Genomic DNA, 15,847 nt, shown 5'->3' with positions numbered 1-15,847 from the left:
CCTCATAGGAAGGAGTGGCCAATTTAATTTAGTCCTGTTCCTTTAGAGAGAGGAAGTCCTGTTCCTGCTCTGGAAGAGAGAGGCGGCAGAGAGCAGTCAGTCTCTCCTATGGCAGAAGGAGCATGCTCACCCTCAGTCTTTGGACTGAGGGAACATCAGATTCAGCCACAGAGGCCCTGTCAGATCAGGGGCCATCACCATCCAGAGGTCTGGGATCTCTGAGACTCTGCATCGCTGTACGGAGATCTGCAGTGGATGCCTGCCATGCAATAAAGACCCTCCTGTCTAAGTATCAGTCCTTGGGCAGGAGGGAGAGAATGCAGTAGCAGGGACTGACTTCTGGATACCCTGGAAGCCACTACGGCTGGAGGCGCTGAACACCAAGAGAAAGAATCTAAGCCTGCCCTAAACTCCATTACACCGCCGATCCAACTCAGCTCTCCTGACCCCAACCGGTATTGCACCACACACTAGGAAGCATAGGCTGTGTATCTCCAACTGGGGGGGAAGAGAGAGTAACAGTGGTACATATGAAATGTTGTAAACTTCTTCCATCAGTTCATTGTAGTGGAGGGGGATTGTAAATTATTCCCAGTGATCACCAAAGCAATATCTGGAGTTTGCATTTCTACATTTACCTTATGCAGGGAGATTTTCTAAATAAAGATATATTTAATTCTTAAAGCGAGTGCTGTAAGTGAATAAAGGTTATGTAGGTCACACAGAGGTACTTTTGACTTTGGAAAAGCTCTGCTTAGTCAGCAAACAATTTTATAATGATGCATTTAGATTTCACAAGTAGGATAACAGTGGAAATATTGTGATATTAATGGTACAACACTATGCAAAACAGCCATGATATAACTATAACCTAGTGAACCCATCCAGAATGCTCTTCCGCTCTAGTATAGTCATATTTCTAAATTCCCATTTTTCGAAAAAACGTAATTTTCTTTTTCAGTGAGTTTTTACGTACTTATTAATTTTACTGGCACTAGCAGTTGCCATGGCAACCTCTGTTTTCTTAATTAGCTTGAATGGCAGTGGCCTTTTCAACTTCCCATGGAAGAACATTTTCACCAATTAATACCTCCAACAGAACTGAACATTTCCAGTATTGCTGAAAAACGCAGTAATGACACGGGAATGGTAAAAAAAAAGGGTACATTTATTTTTTTAATGTCAAGTAGTAACTTGTGACGAGGCCAAACCAGCAAAGATCCCAAAACCTGTGAGCTAGTGTTCCAGGATGGGGCAAACAGCAGGATTTGCTTCTTATGGAAACATCATTTATGTTACCATCATATTTTAAGTAAAAGTCAGGAGCTAGGTTTGACATTAAAGCTTTTTGTGGACCCATGTTCTATAAGGCCAGCGTCAAACAAGGATTGTCCTGTCCAAAGTCGAGCAGAGAACAGATGCCGACAGGGTAGGAAGCTGGAAGTATAAATGGAGCAGGTGCAGGATGTCACCTCTCTATTAACTTTAAATGAACAGATGCCTCCATCCAGTGAGAAACCATCAGCAGTCTCTTTGATGTCATAGATACCATGCGTGGCTAGGCCCAGTTCTTCTTCTATCTGACAGGCAGATTGAGGTGAGCTAACAGAACGGTAAAGGGTAGTGATTTCATCCTGGTTAAAGCCTACCATTTCAGTCTTTAGAACCTGCAAATCCAGAAGCCCTCGCAAACAAATTGATAATGTTAGTGGCGGAGCCATCACAGAGTTCAGCTTCTGAATGTGAAAAGTCATGTGTTCCATGAAGTGACATTCCCTTTGTTTCTCAAAAGTCCAACACTTCACCCACATGCCTTTGTTCTGATGCCAGGTCTCCAAGTAGTATTGTAGAAAGTTCAAAGGACACACATCTTCCAAGCCACTTAAGATTTGCGAATAAGCAGTGGCAGAGTCCGAATATGCCAATCCGCGAATCAGTTCCTTGATTTTTTCCAGTTTGGGGATTCGTAACTCCTTTGCTTTATTATGTATGGTTTCTAATACCTGAGCCTGGCAAATTTGTATTCTGCTGCAGGGCAAAACCTCTTCAACAGAGTCAACATCAGTAATGTTAGCTCCAACAGTGATGCACTTGACCTGAAATTTGATTGTAGGGACACTCTGAACCAAAGAAGCAACTATGAAGACAATAAGGTCTGGAGTCCCATTTCTGGCCACACAGTAGGCACATTCTCTCCCTCGGCCATTGGCATCCTGACACAGCACTGTGTACAGTTCAAACTCCTCATTGATGCTGACCACCTTATCCATGTACAAAACTCTAGGGAAAGACTGAACCAGGTTTCCCATATGGGAAGTAGAAATGAAAATACTATTGAGAACAGCCACATCCTCCTGAAAGACCAATTTTACCTTGGCCCCAGGATCATTCTTGAAGAGTGAATCGAACTCCTTAAATAGATCACACATACCCTGATCCTTGGCTTTGCTGTAGTCCTCTAGATTCCATACCTCTTCACGTGACAGGAAACGCTTTGAGACACTGTTTGTTATACGGATGGGAAGCCCCGTGCTGGTCTCCAGCTGTTGACGTTTGAAGTAATGAGAAAACTCCAGCTCAGACAGCTTGTGGTTGTGCACAAGGTTTGCCTCAAAGACCACCAAACGGTCCTTCTTGGGGCCCAGTCGCAGGGTGACAGAAGCTGGACAATCAATTTTTTCACGACTATTGACGAGAAAATGAAAGGAAACAGAAGATCAACAAATTAACCTAACATCTAAACAAAACTTTGAAAACTCAAAATGTAGGTTTCCATAGTTATGGAAGTGTCAATGAAGTGGTCTGCATATAAAATATATTAACGGGTACTCAAAGCAAAGTACTATAAAAACCTCTAACAGAAAAGTATACTATTTAAGACTGGTAACTCTTTAGGATATTCAATATATATTTAAAACCAGAGACAGAACATAAAACACAGACAAAGCTCAGTTTTAGCACATCCAGTGAAACTCATACACGGTACAGTGCCTAAATATATATGTATAAATATCTTACTTAATAGATATTTATACATATATATTTAGGCACTGTACCGTGTATGAGTTTCACTGGATGTGCTAAAACTGAGCTTTGTCTGTGTTTTATGTTCTGTCTCTGGTTTTAAATATATATTGCCATGCTCAGTAGCACTCCTCTGTGACACTCATATGCTTATATATATGTTGTGGTTATTTTGGGGCTCAATAGGAGCTTGTTAGGTGTCCAGTATATTTTACAATTGTGTTTCAGCTAGTCCTGGCTGATTGGAGGGTGGCAACCTCCTACTTAATTTAAGCTCACCCCCTCCCACATTTAAATGGTTATGGGCTCACTCCATTAGCATCTTCCACACAGAGGAATTGGTTTGCTTGCAGGATGGTTGTGACAACTCTAATACAGAGTGCTTTTCCTGGTAATGTACAGGTTAATAAAGGCTTCAATCAGACTTAGAACTTTGCAACTAATATTGACAGATTTACTATAAATCATTCTTCCTGTTAATACACAGGTTATTAAGAATGTATATTAGCGTTAGGGACCCCTGAATTGTGGTCTGCCGTGAAGTTGGCTCAGGGGCTTACAACAATTTTGGCCAAAAATGTCAAACTAAAAGACCATTTTACTTAATAGATATTTATACATATATATTTAGGCACTGTACCGTGTATGAGTTTCACTGGATGTGCTAAAACTGAGCTTTGTCTGTGTTTTATGTTCTGTCTCTGGTTTTAAATATATATTGCCATGCTCAGTAGCACTCCTCTGTGACACTCATATGCTTATATATATGTTGTGGTTATTTTGGGGGTTCAATAGGAGCTTGTTAGGTGTCCAGTATATTCAATATGTATGCTCAATTTATGTCTGAAATCTTTGGCTTGCGTGACTGTGATCGAGGTCAGCCTTAGTAATGATTAGCTTGTCCTTTTTCTGGGCCCAATTTCAATTGAATGGTGGCTGGGCAGCGCTTCCTGAGCAGTATAAATATATCATTTACAATTTCAAACTATAATACAATAAGGATTGTCATTTATTACATTAACCACTGTAGAATAATACCCTTGATATTCACAATTTATTTGTATCAAATATGACAACGAACAATCAGTTGGTTCATTAGTTGAATTGGTGCAAAGCAGCCACAAAAATCAGAGACAAATAATTACTACTAGATGAGAATTTCCCCCCCTGCATTATTTTTTAAATGTTATAAAAATTGTGACTACATGCTGCCAATTTATGCACATTTTAAGAATAATTCAGGATAATTATTCTCCCTCCAATATCTTCCTTGAATGTCTGAGTTAATTAAATATGGCTATTGTTGGATGTAATATCTTCTTCCCTCACTTTAAATTATTAGTTTAGTGCTGTATTTTTTACTCTCTCATTTGTGTGCAACCTACATTTAACGTTAAACAGGGCTCACCTAAAACCTGAGTTTTATGTTGCACGAAACAGCTTAACAATATGTTTAACTGAGACCATTAAGAAAGCAGCATGCTACTGAAATTCTAATTACGCCTCACAAGAAAAAAAAAGGTAAAGCTAGAGCAATTTGATATCACCATGATCTAAAGAACGATCATACTGTACAGCTACAGTCAAACAAAGGAATAATGTTTTATAATTGTCCTACATCACTTATGGACTAAGGTACATTTTTTTACTAATTTACCTGGTGAAGCTGCTGCATCCCAAGTTCACACTACTGTATTTTAGAGACTGAATCAGGTCTTGGCTCATGTCTTCATCAGTGAGGGGCACTGAATGGCGAATCACAAAAATAGTCTTCTGTTCTTCACACCAGGTGTCCAGAAAGGACTGAAATTCTTCCCAACTGTGGAACTCTGTACGTTCAAGGCCATTTTTCTCACTCTCCTCACATATCTGAAAAATTCAAACAATTATTTACAATACTTTAAAATGTCTATGCTTAACTCAAAAAGTATTCAGCATGTGTCAGTCATGGCTAAAACGGTTATTAACATCTAAATTATGGGCATAGCATTATGCCAATTCATTTTCAGCTAGTGACATAACTACTCCCCAACGGGCCCCAGGCAATATTGCGGCATCATGTGACACTGCATCGGCATGGCTACACGACACCAGGTAGCCATGACGACGCAGCATTACGACACCATGACGATAAAAGAGTGCTGCTCGGTTTCAGAGGCCCCGATCTCCTCCCGGCAATCAATTTAATTGTTGTGGGGAAGAGTGCGGGGCTTCTGTAACCGCGTGTGGGGAGGGGGTTCATAGAGCCCCAGGACGTGCCCGGCGGTAGTTACACCACTGTTTTCAGCCCACCAGTCATTGACGTAAAAATACACCTGATGTTCTATAGAATCTTATACGGGGCACACAATTACATCTGTTCCTGCTAAAGCTACACTTGCCTGACACATTAATCCTTTAGTGCATGTTATGCTGGAACACCCTTACTTCTATTTACCTCTCCCATTTTAATATTTATCATTACACGACACGTATTAAACATTGATATATTATATTTATTTTGCTGGATCATTTATATTTAAATACAGGAGATTAAAAACTAATTAACTGTAGGTCAGTGTGTTTCCATCAAGATCTAGTTAATAGCCACAGACACCGACCTACTACCCTACATTTAAAATAGGAGTTTTTAGAATGCTATAATCTACAATGCTTTACAGGCAATCTATGCTTTGATATACGCGCCATTTTATACCACATACACATATAGTATCGTGATTAGCTATGGATATCGAGAGAGAGATATTTTCGGGCAAACAGCATTTGTATTATGCAACTACGATCTCTGTCAAGATTATTTATTTTATGTTGGTTCCTAAAAGCTTTATTGCTGGCTATGAACCCAATAGGCTTTTCAATGCACAAAGCCAAGTACTGTACTGCTACTGTGCACACTGTATTATGCAATGCCAAACCGTATTCGTCCTTAAAGAAACTTCATTTGTTTATAGCTTGGATCAACTTGTGAATTTCGCATAAATGTAACTGTATATGAGGTTTCAGACCTCTCAAGTCCCTTCTTTATATATGTTTCTGAAGGGTTAGGTGCTTGTTAAAACATACCTATCACTTATCACCTATACTTATCACCTGAGATCAGACTCCAAAAGACTATTCATGGTCCCAAGGCTCAACAAAGTATCCGGACGTTCCTCCTTCTCTTACCGTGCACCCCAAAACTGGAACAACCTACCAGAGACTCTCACATCCACCACCAGCTTAAGTTCTTTCAAATCTAAGGCTGTCTCACACTTTAACCTGGTCTGTAACTGTTTCATACGCTCATAATATATATTTTCTTTAACTGTGCACGCCATGTCTTGTATATAATGTATACCCTGTTCATTTATGTAACTGTACTTGTAACCATGTATTATTTGTTTTACTCTGTGCCCAGGACATACTTGAAAACGAGAGGTAACTCTCAATGTATTACTTCCTGGTAAAATATTTTATAAATAAAATAAATAAATAAATAATAGATCTTAGGCTGCGCTTATAGTGCCGGTGACAGCGACGTCGCATCAAAACAAATGCATTGCCGCTGTCGCGTGCGCTTATAGTAAGAGCGACGTGACGGTTGGTCGCGATCGCTAGAAGTCATCTCAATTTGATTTTTACATCGACCGTAGCCTGACGTCACCGGCACTGTAAGCGTAGCCTAAGATGTATTATTTATTTATTTATTTTATTTATAAAATATTTTACCAGGAAGTAATACATTGAGAGTTACCTCTCGTTTTCAAGTATGTCCTGGGCACAGAGTAGCCTAAAGAGGAGATATACGAGTTCACGAACAATTAAACCGATGCAGAACTCTGGTGCCATATAAAATAAAAAATAAAAACTGCTGCTGCACATTTTAAATTGCAAAATGGAATCTTAAATAGCTCAAATGTTCCGGCCAAATTATCCAAATTCAGTTTTGCAGTTACAAACCATGTAAATAACCCAAGTGTAAAGAATCAATATTTTTGTCCACATACCGCAACCAAAATATTGGCTAAATCTGCATTATGTAATATTTTACATGGATGGAGTAAAACTTTGCTCCTAGAGAAACTTTCTTCAATACATAACACCAAGACAATTCTTGGCTGAAAATTATGTGGAATTACACATACCCAAAACGTGTTTTGGCTCTTCTATTTAGGTTTATACATTACATAATTCACTCTTTAAGCTGAAATGTATTTCATTAGTGTAAGCCTTATATTTTAAAATTAAAAGTAAAATTAAAATACACATTTGCAGAGTAATGCAAGTCTCATCACTATTTTGCAGCGAATATGAAGAGTTTGCGATAGTAAAACTAGATATTTATAGTACGTATGCAGCTGTGAGATGCGCTGCATTACAAATGTGTAGATATATTTAAATAAGCCTCAATAATATGCAAGCTATGTGTATCCTCTATAGTTAAACTATATATAAAATTTTTTCATTCAGTATTTTTCAAATGCCGAGCTGGAAGTACAGATTTTTGTGTTTTTTCTTTAAGGGTTTCCTCTCCTATAAACAATAAAACATCCAGATATACCCAACAGAAAACAAGTATTTATAAAATGAAAATATACCTGTTGGGAATCAGTTGAAGGTATATCAGGCACAGAAAGAGAATCCAGGACAGGTACAACTTCTGGGACATTTTTTAATTCACGAGTGTCATTTAAAACCACACGAAGGCAATCATTTAATGACAGCGAGGTGCCCATTTCTGCTGCAAGGGTGTAATGTAGAGAAGTAACATAGGTATAGATACTCTTCTCCGCCTTTAGTTTTTTGTTGTCCTTTGTGCACCACAATTTCCTGCTAGGATGCCATGTTTCAAAGTAGTACTGAAAAATCTCTGCAGGGCATATTGCCCGTAAATCATTCAGGTGACGATTGTAAACCTTTAGTGAGCGCGTGTGGAGTAGGATATGCAAAATAGTCTTAATCTGGGCCTGGACAGCAAAGTCCAAATGAAAGATTTTGTGCTCCAATATTTGCACAATTAACAAAATGCAATGTCTCATTGTTATGTTGGGTAAGAGAGTGCCCATGTCCAAGGGATCGGTTATTGCTGGATGTATTGTTACGCATTTAATCTGAGCTTTCATTTTTGGCATACTTTGTAAGACAGAAAAAATGAGAAACCTTAATGTATCAGAGTTATTTGTTTTTGATATACAATTGGCACATACCTTCCAACCTGAGTTATCATCTTCACATGAAACACTGTACAAGTTAAAGCCAGGGCTAACGTTCTTTAGGAGATCTACATAAAGGTTTTCTGGGAATTGTTGGGCAAGTTCTTGCATAGCTGATGACATTATAAAGATATTCTTGACTATAATACTGTCCTCCACAAACACCAATTTTATTTTGGCCTGAGGGTCAGAGATGAAAAAATTGTCTAGCTCTGCGAGGATCAGAGATTGGTCTTTAAAAGAACCAGAAAACATCCGTAAAAGTCTGGCCAGGTCACTGCGATTTAGGAACTTCCTTGAGATGTCATTAGAGATTAGTGAAATACCTGGAAAGCTTCCAGGCCTGCTCTTTTTCTTCTCCGGTGGATGTTCCATGTTTGGCAAATTCTACTTAATTTGATAAAAGGCTTTGGTAACTATGAGCACACAATTCCAACTTTGTAAAAAAATAAATTAAAAAAAAACAACTCCTTCGAGAAAGAAAACAAAAATTAAAATGTTAGTTCTGTTTTTTCTACCTTTTTACAAATTAATCAACAAAATTAAAGCGGATAATGCACACAAGAAAAAACAAAAACATGCAAAATGTACAACGGAGCAAGTTACATGCGTAGATACAGTGTCTTATTTCTCTCTAAGGGCCCCTAATGTAAATATTAAACTGATTCTTTTAGTAAGCAAGCATTTAACAACAAGGAATGGCAAGAAGAGACTAAGAGTTTTAAACTAACAATCTAGAACTATAATACAAGTAAAATGTTAAATACTGATGCACAAAGAATAAGAGCCGTTGAAAAATCTGTATACAAGTAAGGTCATTGAAAAAGCATAATAAAGTAACGTGCAGCACATTACCGATAAACTCCTAATATTAAAAGCTTTATTTGCATTTGATAAAAATAAGTTACTACAACATTTCAGAGCCTACTATACTAACCTGTTTCTCCAACGAGACGAGAAGGGACCAACCACTACTCAATTGAGCAGAGACTGATGTAGCAAACTACATGACCCTCACTATGTGAATGCCTGTTGGAAAAGAGATATGTATTAGTCATTAGTGCAGTACTGTACTTGGAACTCTATTGAGACTTTAATATTCATGTATCCATTTAACATGCCCTTTTGTGTTATGCATATTAATGGCTACTTATATTTATCAGTGTTTTTCTGGTGTGTGTGAAGAGCAGCTGTTCTTTCTCTCATGGGAAGTAGATTTGCTGTGTTTTGGTTAAGGATGTCTTCTTTCTACCCCCTTTGTATCTAAAGCCCTCTCCCGCCTTAAACCTTTTTCATTGACTGCCCCTCACCTCTGGAATGCCCTTCCCCTCAGTACCCGACTAGCACCCTCTCTATCCTCCTTTAAGACCCACCTTAAGACACACTTGCTTAAAGAAGCATATGAATAGGACTGTGGCTATTCTGAACACATGGCACATAAAGCTTGGCCCCCTGCAGATGCACTTACCAGAACTCCCTCCTACTGTCTCTGTACGTTCTCCCTACCTACCAATTAGACTGTAAGCTCCTCGGAGCAGGGACTCCTCTTCCTTAATGTCTAAAGCACTTATTCCCATGATCTGTTATTTATATTATCTGTTATTTATTGGATTACCACATGTATTACTGCTGTGAAGCGCTATGTACATTAATGGCGCTATATAAATAAAGACATACAATACAATACAATACAAGGGCATATTGTATTAATTTGTCTGAAAACAAAAGACAGCATATAAATATTTAAAAGTCACCATGTTGATTTTCTGCAGTTTTAATACCGTTTTAGGGAACTGCACCTTTAACCAACAATGGCCATTTCGTATATAGTAATGGCATTTTCTATGCTAGAACAGTTTTGCCTCTTCCTTCGGATCTATTGTTAACCTCCTGGCGTGTCTATCTTGTCCACAAATTCCACTAACCCGCTGAAACTTTACAACATTGCTCAGACTCTACCCCACCATTTTCAGCAATGCTTCTCTTTCCTCCGCTCTGAACCTTTTCCTGTTTGCACTCATTGACCAAGAATGTTCACCAATCATAGTAGAACACTGAGAAGGGGAGGGAAGAAGTCACCAGCCAATGAACAGCCAGCCTTCTGGGACTACAAATACTTCTTATAGGCTCTCATTTCTAAATGCCTGCCTTTCAAAACCTCTGCTAGCTGCAGCACATGCATCTCTCCTCCTAGGACCATCATTAAACTGCTGCTTCACTCTTTCTGTGCTAAGTCACGCTACTGCCACTGTGCTGACCACCCCACAGGTAGTGGCCGGGGAGTGGGTCCACGGGTCGTACTTTGCTCACCCCTGGCCTAGACTCATGGCTACTGACACACACACATTCCCTCATCGAGCCAAACTGGTAAGTCCGCCACCATACCACTTAGATTGTAAGCTCTCCGGGGCAGGGATTTCCTTTCTAATTGTCTGATCTTATTTGTTGCACTTATTGTATTATAATTCCGTGTACTGTCTCTCTTGTGGTCGCTATATAATGATATACATGTTTGCCCATATTATTATTATTATTTTTTTGCACCAACAAATTGGGCTGTATTTAACTGCTCCTGAGAAAATATTTTGGGTACATAAACATTCTGCTTATTATAGAATAAAAATATCCTTAACATTCCCACTGCATGATCATGGATAGCCCATGAATTAGGGATCAAAATCATCAGACTATAAATATTGTGAATTTTCTGGGAACTTTTAAAACTCGGGCCTGGTCACCAACTTTTAAATATTGTTTTTTTTATTCCATTTGCTAGAAGTAGGCCTCGGTAAAAGCAGTATCTATTATACATTATTTGATAGTGTTTGGCAGTGCACAGGGGGGGCATTCTGGCCTAAATCGCAACTAAAATATGTACATTTTTATTTGCAGCAACCCTGTAGGCAGCACTTTACAGAACATGCAACTCCAGGGAATTATGATAACATGGGGGAGACAAGTCCACCAAGAGAAATGAACTGTTCTTTACCAGAAGAGCTTACAATGTTAGCGGTAACGTGAGATTTACAGAGACCTTGGAGACGGTGGTCTCTGTCAGTATCTTAACTGATTAAACAAAATGTTTCAATTGACAAACATGTTCTACCTAACCCTGTGTCTCATCCTTTCCTACCACAAGGAAGTTTTTTGTAGAATAAAGTTGGTGAGAAAACTCAATGCATCAACAGTTTAACATATTCAAGTTCTCATAACTCGAGATAGAAACTAAATTAAATAGCCAATCAGAAGAGCGCGTGGCATTATACAATTCTATTTCCTGGGGTGTTAAATACAAATAAAACAATTGAATCAACGATATATGAAAACCATGTTTCCCAGTGAGAAGTTATCCTAGCCACTTTATTTTTACTTCGATGTCCGTAACAATGTAAAGTCTCTGAAACATGACCCCGTGATTTAACCATTGATTCTTCGTTTCCCTTCTGATTAGTTGATTTGCCAACTTCCCCAAAGTGTACGGGCAAAAAGTGCAACAGCAAACAGCAGAATACATAACAACGTGTTTAAAGCTGCAGTTCAGTCTTTTTTTTTTGTTTTTAATTAATTTTTTTACTTCAATAGTTTCATGTGTGCAATCTCTAATTATCTAAAGAACTGTATAGCTGCAGGTCAATTCGTTCTCCATGTATTGATAGGCGAAATTTGGTGACATAATTAGAGCTGGCATATGTTTTTATTTGCTTCTGTCAGTCAGTGGAAGCTCATGAATATTCATGAGCACTCCTGCACTGACATGTGCTAGAGGGAGGGCAGGGCTGACAAAGGGTGTGCCAGAGCTTGTGACAGGACATGAAGGGGCAGTGCCTTAGCAAATGGCTGTTAAAATAGAATACAAGAAAATTGGTCTTTCAAATTTGTTGTTTTTTAAAACAGAAAATGCTAAAAGTATTTTTTTCTTACTACAGAACTGATTTATTAAAAAAACCACACATGATCAGAGATGAAAAAAGCATAAAGGGAATCCAAATTGCAGATAGGGAGCACAAAATCTCCTTATTTGCAGACGACGTGATCTTAACGCTCGCTGACCCCCATACCTCCCTCCCCAACCTTCAAAGAGTACTAACCCAATTTGGAACAGTCTCAGACTATAAAGTCAACATGGACAAGTCAGAGGCCCTAAATTTATCCCTCCCCGACCAAACATGGAAATTAATTCAGGCCAACTATAAATATAAGTGGAGCTCCACATGCATTAAATATCTTGGAATTAAAATTTCCAAGTCATACAATACACTCTACCAATAAAACTACCCTCCCCTATTCGATCAGATTAAAAAAGACCTCGAAGCATGGAAAAAGCATCAGATCTCGTGGTTTGGGAGAATGGTCTCAATAAAAATGAACGTCCTCCCAAGACTACTCTACAATTTCCAAACCCTCCCAATCGCGATCCCACAAGCAGCGCTAAAAAATATTCAATCCCAATTTTTCCAATTCATTTGGAACGACAAAAAAACCAGGGTCCCCAGATCAGTGATGCTTTCATCAAAAGCGAGAGGGGAATTGGGGGTCCCCGACATAGTCAAGTACTATCTCGCAGCACAACTGAAGCAGGCTGTAGTTTGGAATTGCGACCCGGCCTTGGCTTCTTGGCTCGAAATAGAACCCCATTACGCGCGCCCCCATTCCCTCCAGGTAGCATTGTGGACCCCGCGTGGCAGCGGGCCCAGACCACGGAGGTTCGACCTGGGAGCAATGAGATGCACGTGGCACGTATGGCTTAAAAGCAAAGGGAAGTATGGTCTGTTAGCTTCCCCCTCCCAGCTCACACCACTCTCTGGGAACCCCAACTTCCCACCGGGATGTTCCCCGAGACAATTTGACCAATTCCAGGGTCGTAACATTAAGCTGGTTGCTGATCTGCTGCAGAAGGAGATCTTAACCTATCAGGAACTAAAGGACAAACTCCAGATCCAGGGCCATCATCTGTTTAAATACCTTCAAGTTCGCCACTTCCTATTGGCATTATCCCCAACTTCCAAATTCCCCCCGCTCACCAGATTTGAATCCCTATGTACTAAAAACACATACCAAAGAGGTCTGATATCTGAGATCTATAAAGATTTAGAACCAGTATCCCACCCCCCAGACCACCGTTATATGCAAAAATGGTCGGAGGACTTCAGCCTCCAAATAGACCAGGAAGACTGGGAGGAGATTTGGGAGCACACTACAAAAACATCAATCTGTACAACAATAAAAGAGAATATTTATAAAATTATGTATCAGTGGTACCTGACCCCAGCTAGGCTGAGCCAAGTCTACCCCGGCACAGTGGACCTGTGTTGGCGGGGATGTGGTCAAAAGGGGTACATGGCCCACATTTGGTGGTCATGTCCGGAGATTCAGAGGTACTGGACCATGATCCAGACGCTTATCTTTGGGGTAACGGGGCTTTCCCTGCCCCTCGACCCATTAACCCTGGTGCTGAACAAACCTATTGAGGATCTTCCTCCGCCAATGTCCAGGCTGGTTATGGCCATGTTAACAGCGGCCAGGTGCTCTATAGCAGCCGCGTGGAAACAGGTCAAGGCCCCCTCGAGAACCACAGTAACCAGAAGAATAAACGAGGTCATGATAATGGAAAAACTCACGGCTATGCTTCAAAAGAAGATGCCCCAGTTCTGGAATACTTGGGACCCCTGGATGGGGAGATAGAACCCAAGAAGGCCGGCTCTGAGAAACCCCTAGTAACACCTCCCCAAACCGAAGGCGGAGATGTCAAGGAAGCTCCGGGCATTCCCCCCCCCCCCTCTCACCTCTCTCTCCCCCCTCTTCTACTCTCCCCCCCCCTTTTAGAAAATGTGGAAATGCCATTGGTCACAATATGGCTGTATTGGGATTGAACTGTCATGGGCTCATGACAATTCTGTATGTACAACAACTCATGAACGTGTCCAATTAAAAAAAAACTTACAAAAAAAAAAAAAAAACACACATGCAGGATATTGACTGAACTGCAGCAGCTTTAAATGGCCTCCAACTAGCTGAGGGAAGTATCAGCCATTCTAGAGTTGCTGTGACCAAGGATGAATTATAAAGCAGTTTACACCACGATTGCAGCCATTTTACAAATATATATATATATATATAACTCTCCAAAGCAAAGACATTTAAAAAAAAAACTACCAGAAAATGTCCCAACACGTATGTAATCAAGGTAACATGGTAAATCGTACAACATGGGGTCTGTTTTATAGACAACATACTAACAGCTGAATCCCCTTATAGCAGCAGAGGGCATGTGAGTGGGTATTTTATAGGGATAGCGTAAAATGTGAGCATGAGGAAGATTACATACTTCTATCTGAGAAAATTCAAGTCCATTTAAAAAGCGAGTCACCGCTGTATAAACAATGCTGCTAACTCAGAGCTCTATAATAACCACACTACAACTAATCCGGCCGCCTCCCAGAGAGCAAGCGGTTAAGGGAATAGCCAAGCGGTTATTTACACTCGACTGAATATCCACTCATTCCTCAAGTGGCGTCAGGTCACTTACCGCGCATGCGCACTGCCCCCCCTCCTCCGCCTCTATGGTCCCGCGGCCGCTTCCCAACTCGCTGGTTGCTCCCGGCGAATGACGATATTTTTGTTTTCCGAAACTCCGCCCGCGAGAGCTCTCTATCCTCGTTTGACGGTTGGAAAGGGGCGAGAGGCGCCTACCTGCCGCTGCACAAACCGCTCATGGACCAATGGCCGTGCGCAGCGCCGCGTGACGTGCGCGAAGGGAGGAGTCTAGTGCTGGGCCGGCGTTCTCTGTAGTGCGCGCGCTCCCCAGTTTCCGGTGTTCGAATGTGTGAGCCGCAGTCCGATGCTTCTGTCACTCAGAGGAGCGAGGGCCCCTACTCAGCCTGGGGCACCACAATAAGGCATTTAAAGTATAAGGGATGCAGGGCAGTGGCTTCAAAAAAAACATCTGCGTACAATGCTTTTCATACGGTAGTCAGTGCTTCAGCAGAATATTCTACCCACAACTGTGTAGGTGACCTCCCTGCTTCAGCTCTTATTACCATTCTTCACTCATATTCGATGCTTTATAGGCCCCTGACAGGAGAGGATAAAAGCCATTTTCGGTGATTGTATTGTATGTTGTATGATGCATTAGGTCAGTGATTCCCAACCTTTTTTGTTTGGAGGAACCCTTGAAGAATTTCGAAAAATCTCGGGGAACCCCTATCTGGCTGACACATATTAGGCTGCGTTTGTAGTGCTGGCAACGTCGCGTCAAAACAAATGTATTGACGCCGTCATGTGCGCTTATAGTTGGAGCAACAGGACGGCGCGGCGGCTTAGTCGCGATCGCTGGAAGTCACTTCAATTTGATTTTTCTAGCAACCGCAGCCTGACGTCAGTGTCGCCGGCACTATAAGCGCGGCCTTAGGTTAATTTCACCCCTCACGAGCCCCCTCTATTTCCCACCCTCTACCCATGTATTTCTCTCCCTTCCATCTCACTCACTTCTCCCGCCTCGCATGTATTGATCTCCCGTGTCTCACTCTTACTCCCTCTTTTCCTCACTCACTCCCCCTCCTCTCACTCGCTCCTACCTTCCGTCAATTCCCCCTCTATCACTCAATCCCCCCACAAAATACATACCAAAAAAC

The 15,847-nt window shown here is 40.7% G+C and overlaps 1 protein-coding gene across 1 annotated transcript; it reads right to left on the bottom strand.

Moving 5' to 3' along the window:
* Nucleotides 1–1,147: 1,147 nt before the first annotated feature.
* On the bottom strand, nucleotides 1,148–14,958 carry LOC142497431 (uncharacterized). Its single transcript, XM_075605212.1, has 5 exons — nucleotides 14,743–14,958; nucleotides 9,154–9,245; nucleotides 7,602–8,686; nucleotides 4,682–4,893; nucleotides 1,148–2,685 (listed from the first exon to the last, which is right to left on the bottom strand). The coding sequence occupies exons 3-5, from the start codon at nucleotides 8,589–8,591 to the stop codon at nucleotides 1,320–1,322; spliced, it is 2,568 nt and encodes an 855-aa protein (XP_075461327.1). The 5' UTR covers nucleotides 8,592–8,686; nucleotides 9,154–9,245; nucleotides 14,743–14,958; the 3' UTR covers nucleotides 1,148–1,319.
* Between the last annotated feature and the right edge of the window lie 889 nt (nucleotides 14,959–15,847).

The sequence above is a fragment of the Ascaphus truei genome, chromosome 6 (assembly GCF_040206685.1).
Source record: "Ascaphus truei isolate aAscTru1 chromosome 6, aAscTru1.hap1, whole genome shotgun sequence".
In the NCBI taxonomy this organism is placed as follows: domain Eukaryota; kingdom Metazoa; phylum Chordata; class Amphibia; order Anura; family Ascaphidae; genus Ascaphus; species Ascaphus truei.
This window is presented reverse-complemented; position numbering and strand designations above follow the sequence as displayed.

Bases quoted from the DNA above. Each gene is read 5' to 3' on its own strand.
- LOC142497431 (XM_075605212.1), bottom strand. From the start codon at position 8,591: ATGGAACATCCACCGGAGAAGAAAAAGAGCAGGCCTGGAAGCTTTCCA. The intron at 4,894-7,601 runs GTATATTTTCAT...TGAATTTTTCAG, and splicing joins CTTCAACTGATTCCCAACAG to ATATGTGAGGAGAGTGAGAA. The intron at 2,686-4,681 runs GTAAATTAGTAA...TCTCGTCAATAG, and splicing joins GGATGCAGCAGCTTCACCAG to TCGTGAAAAAATTGATTGTC.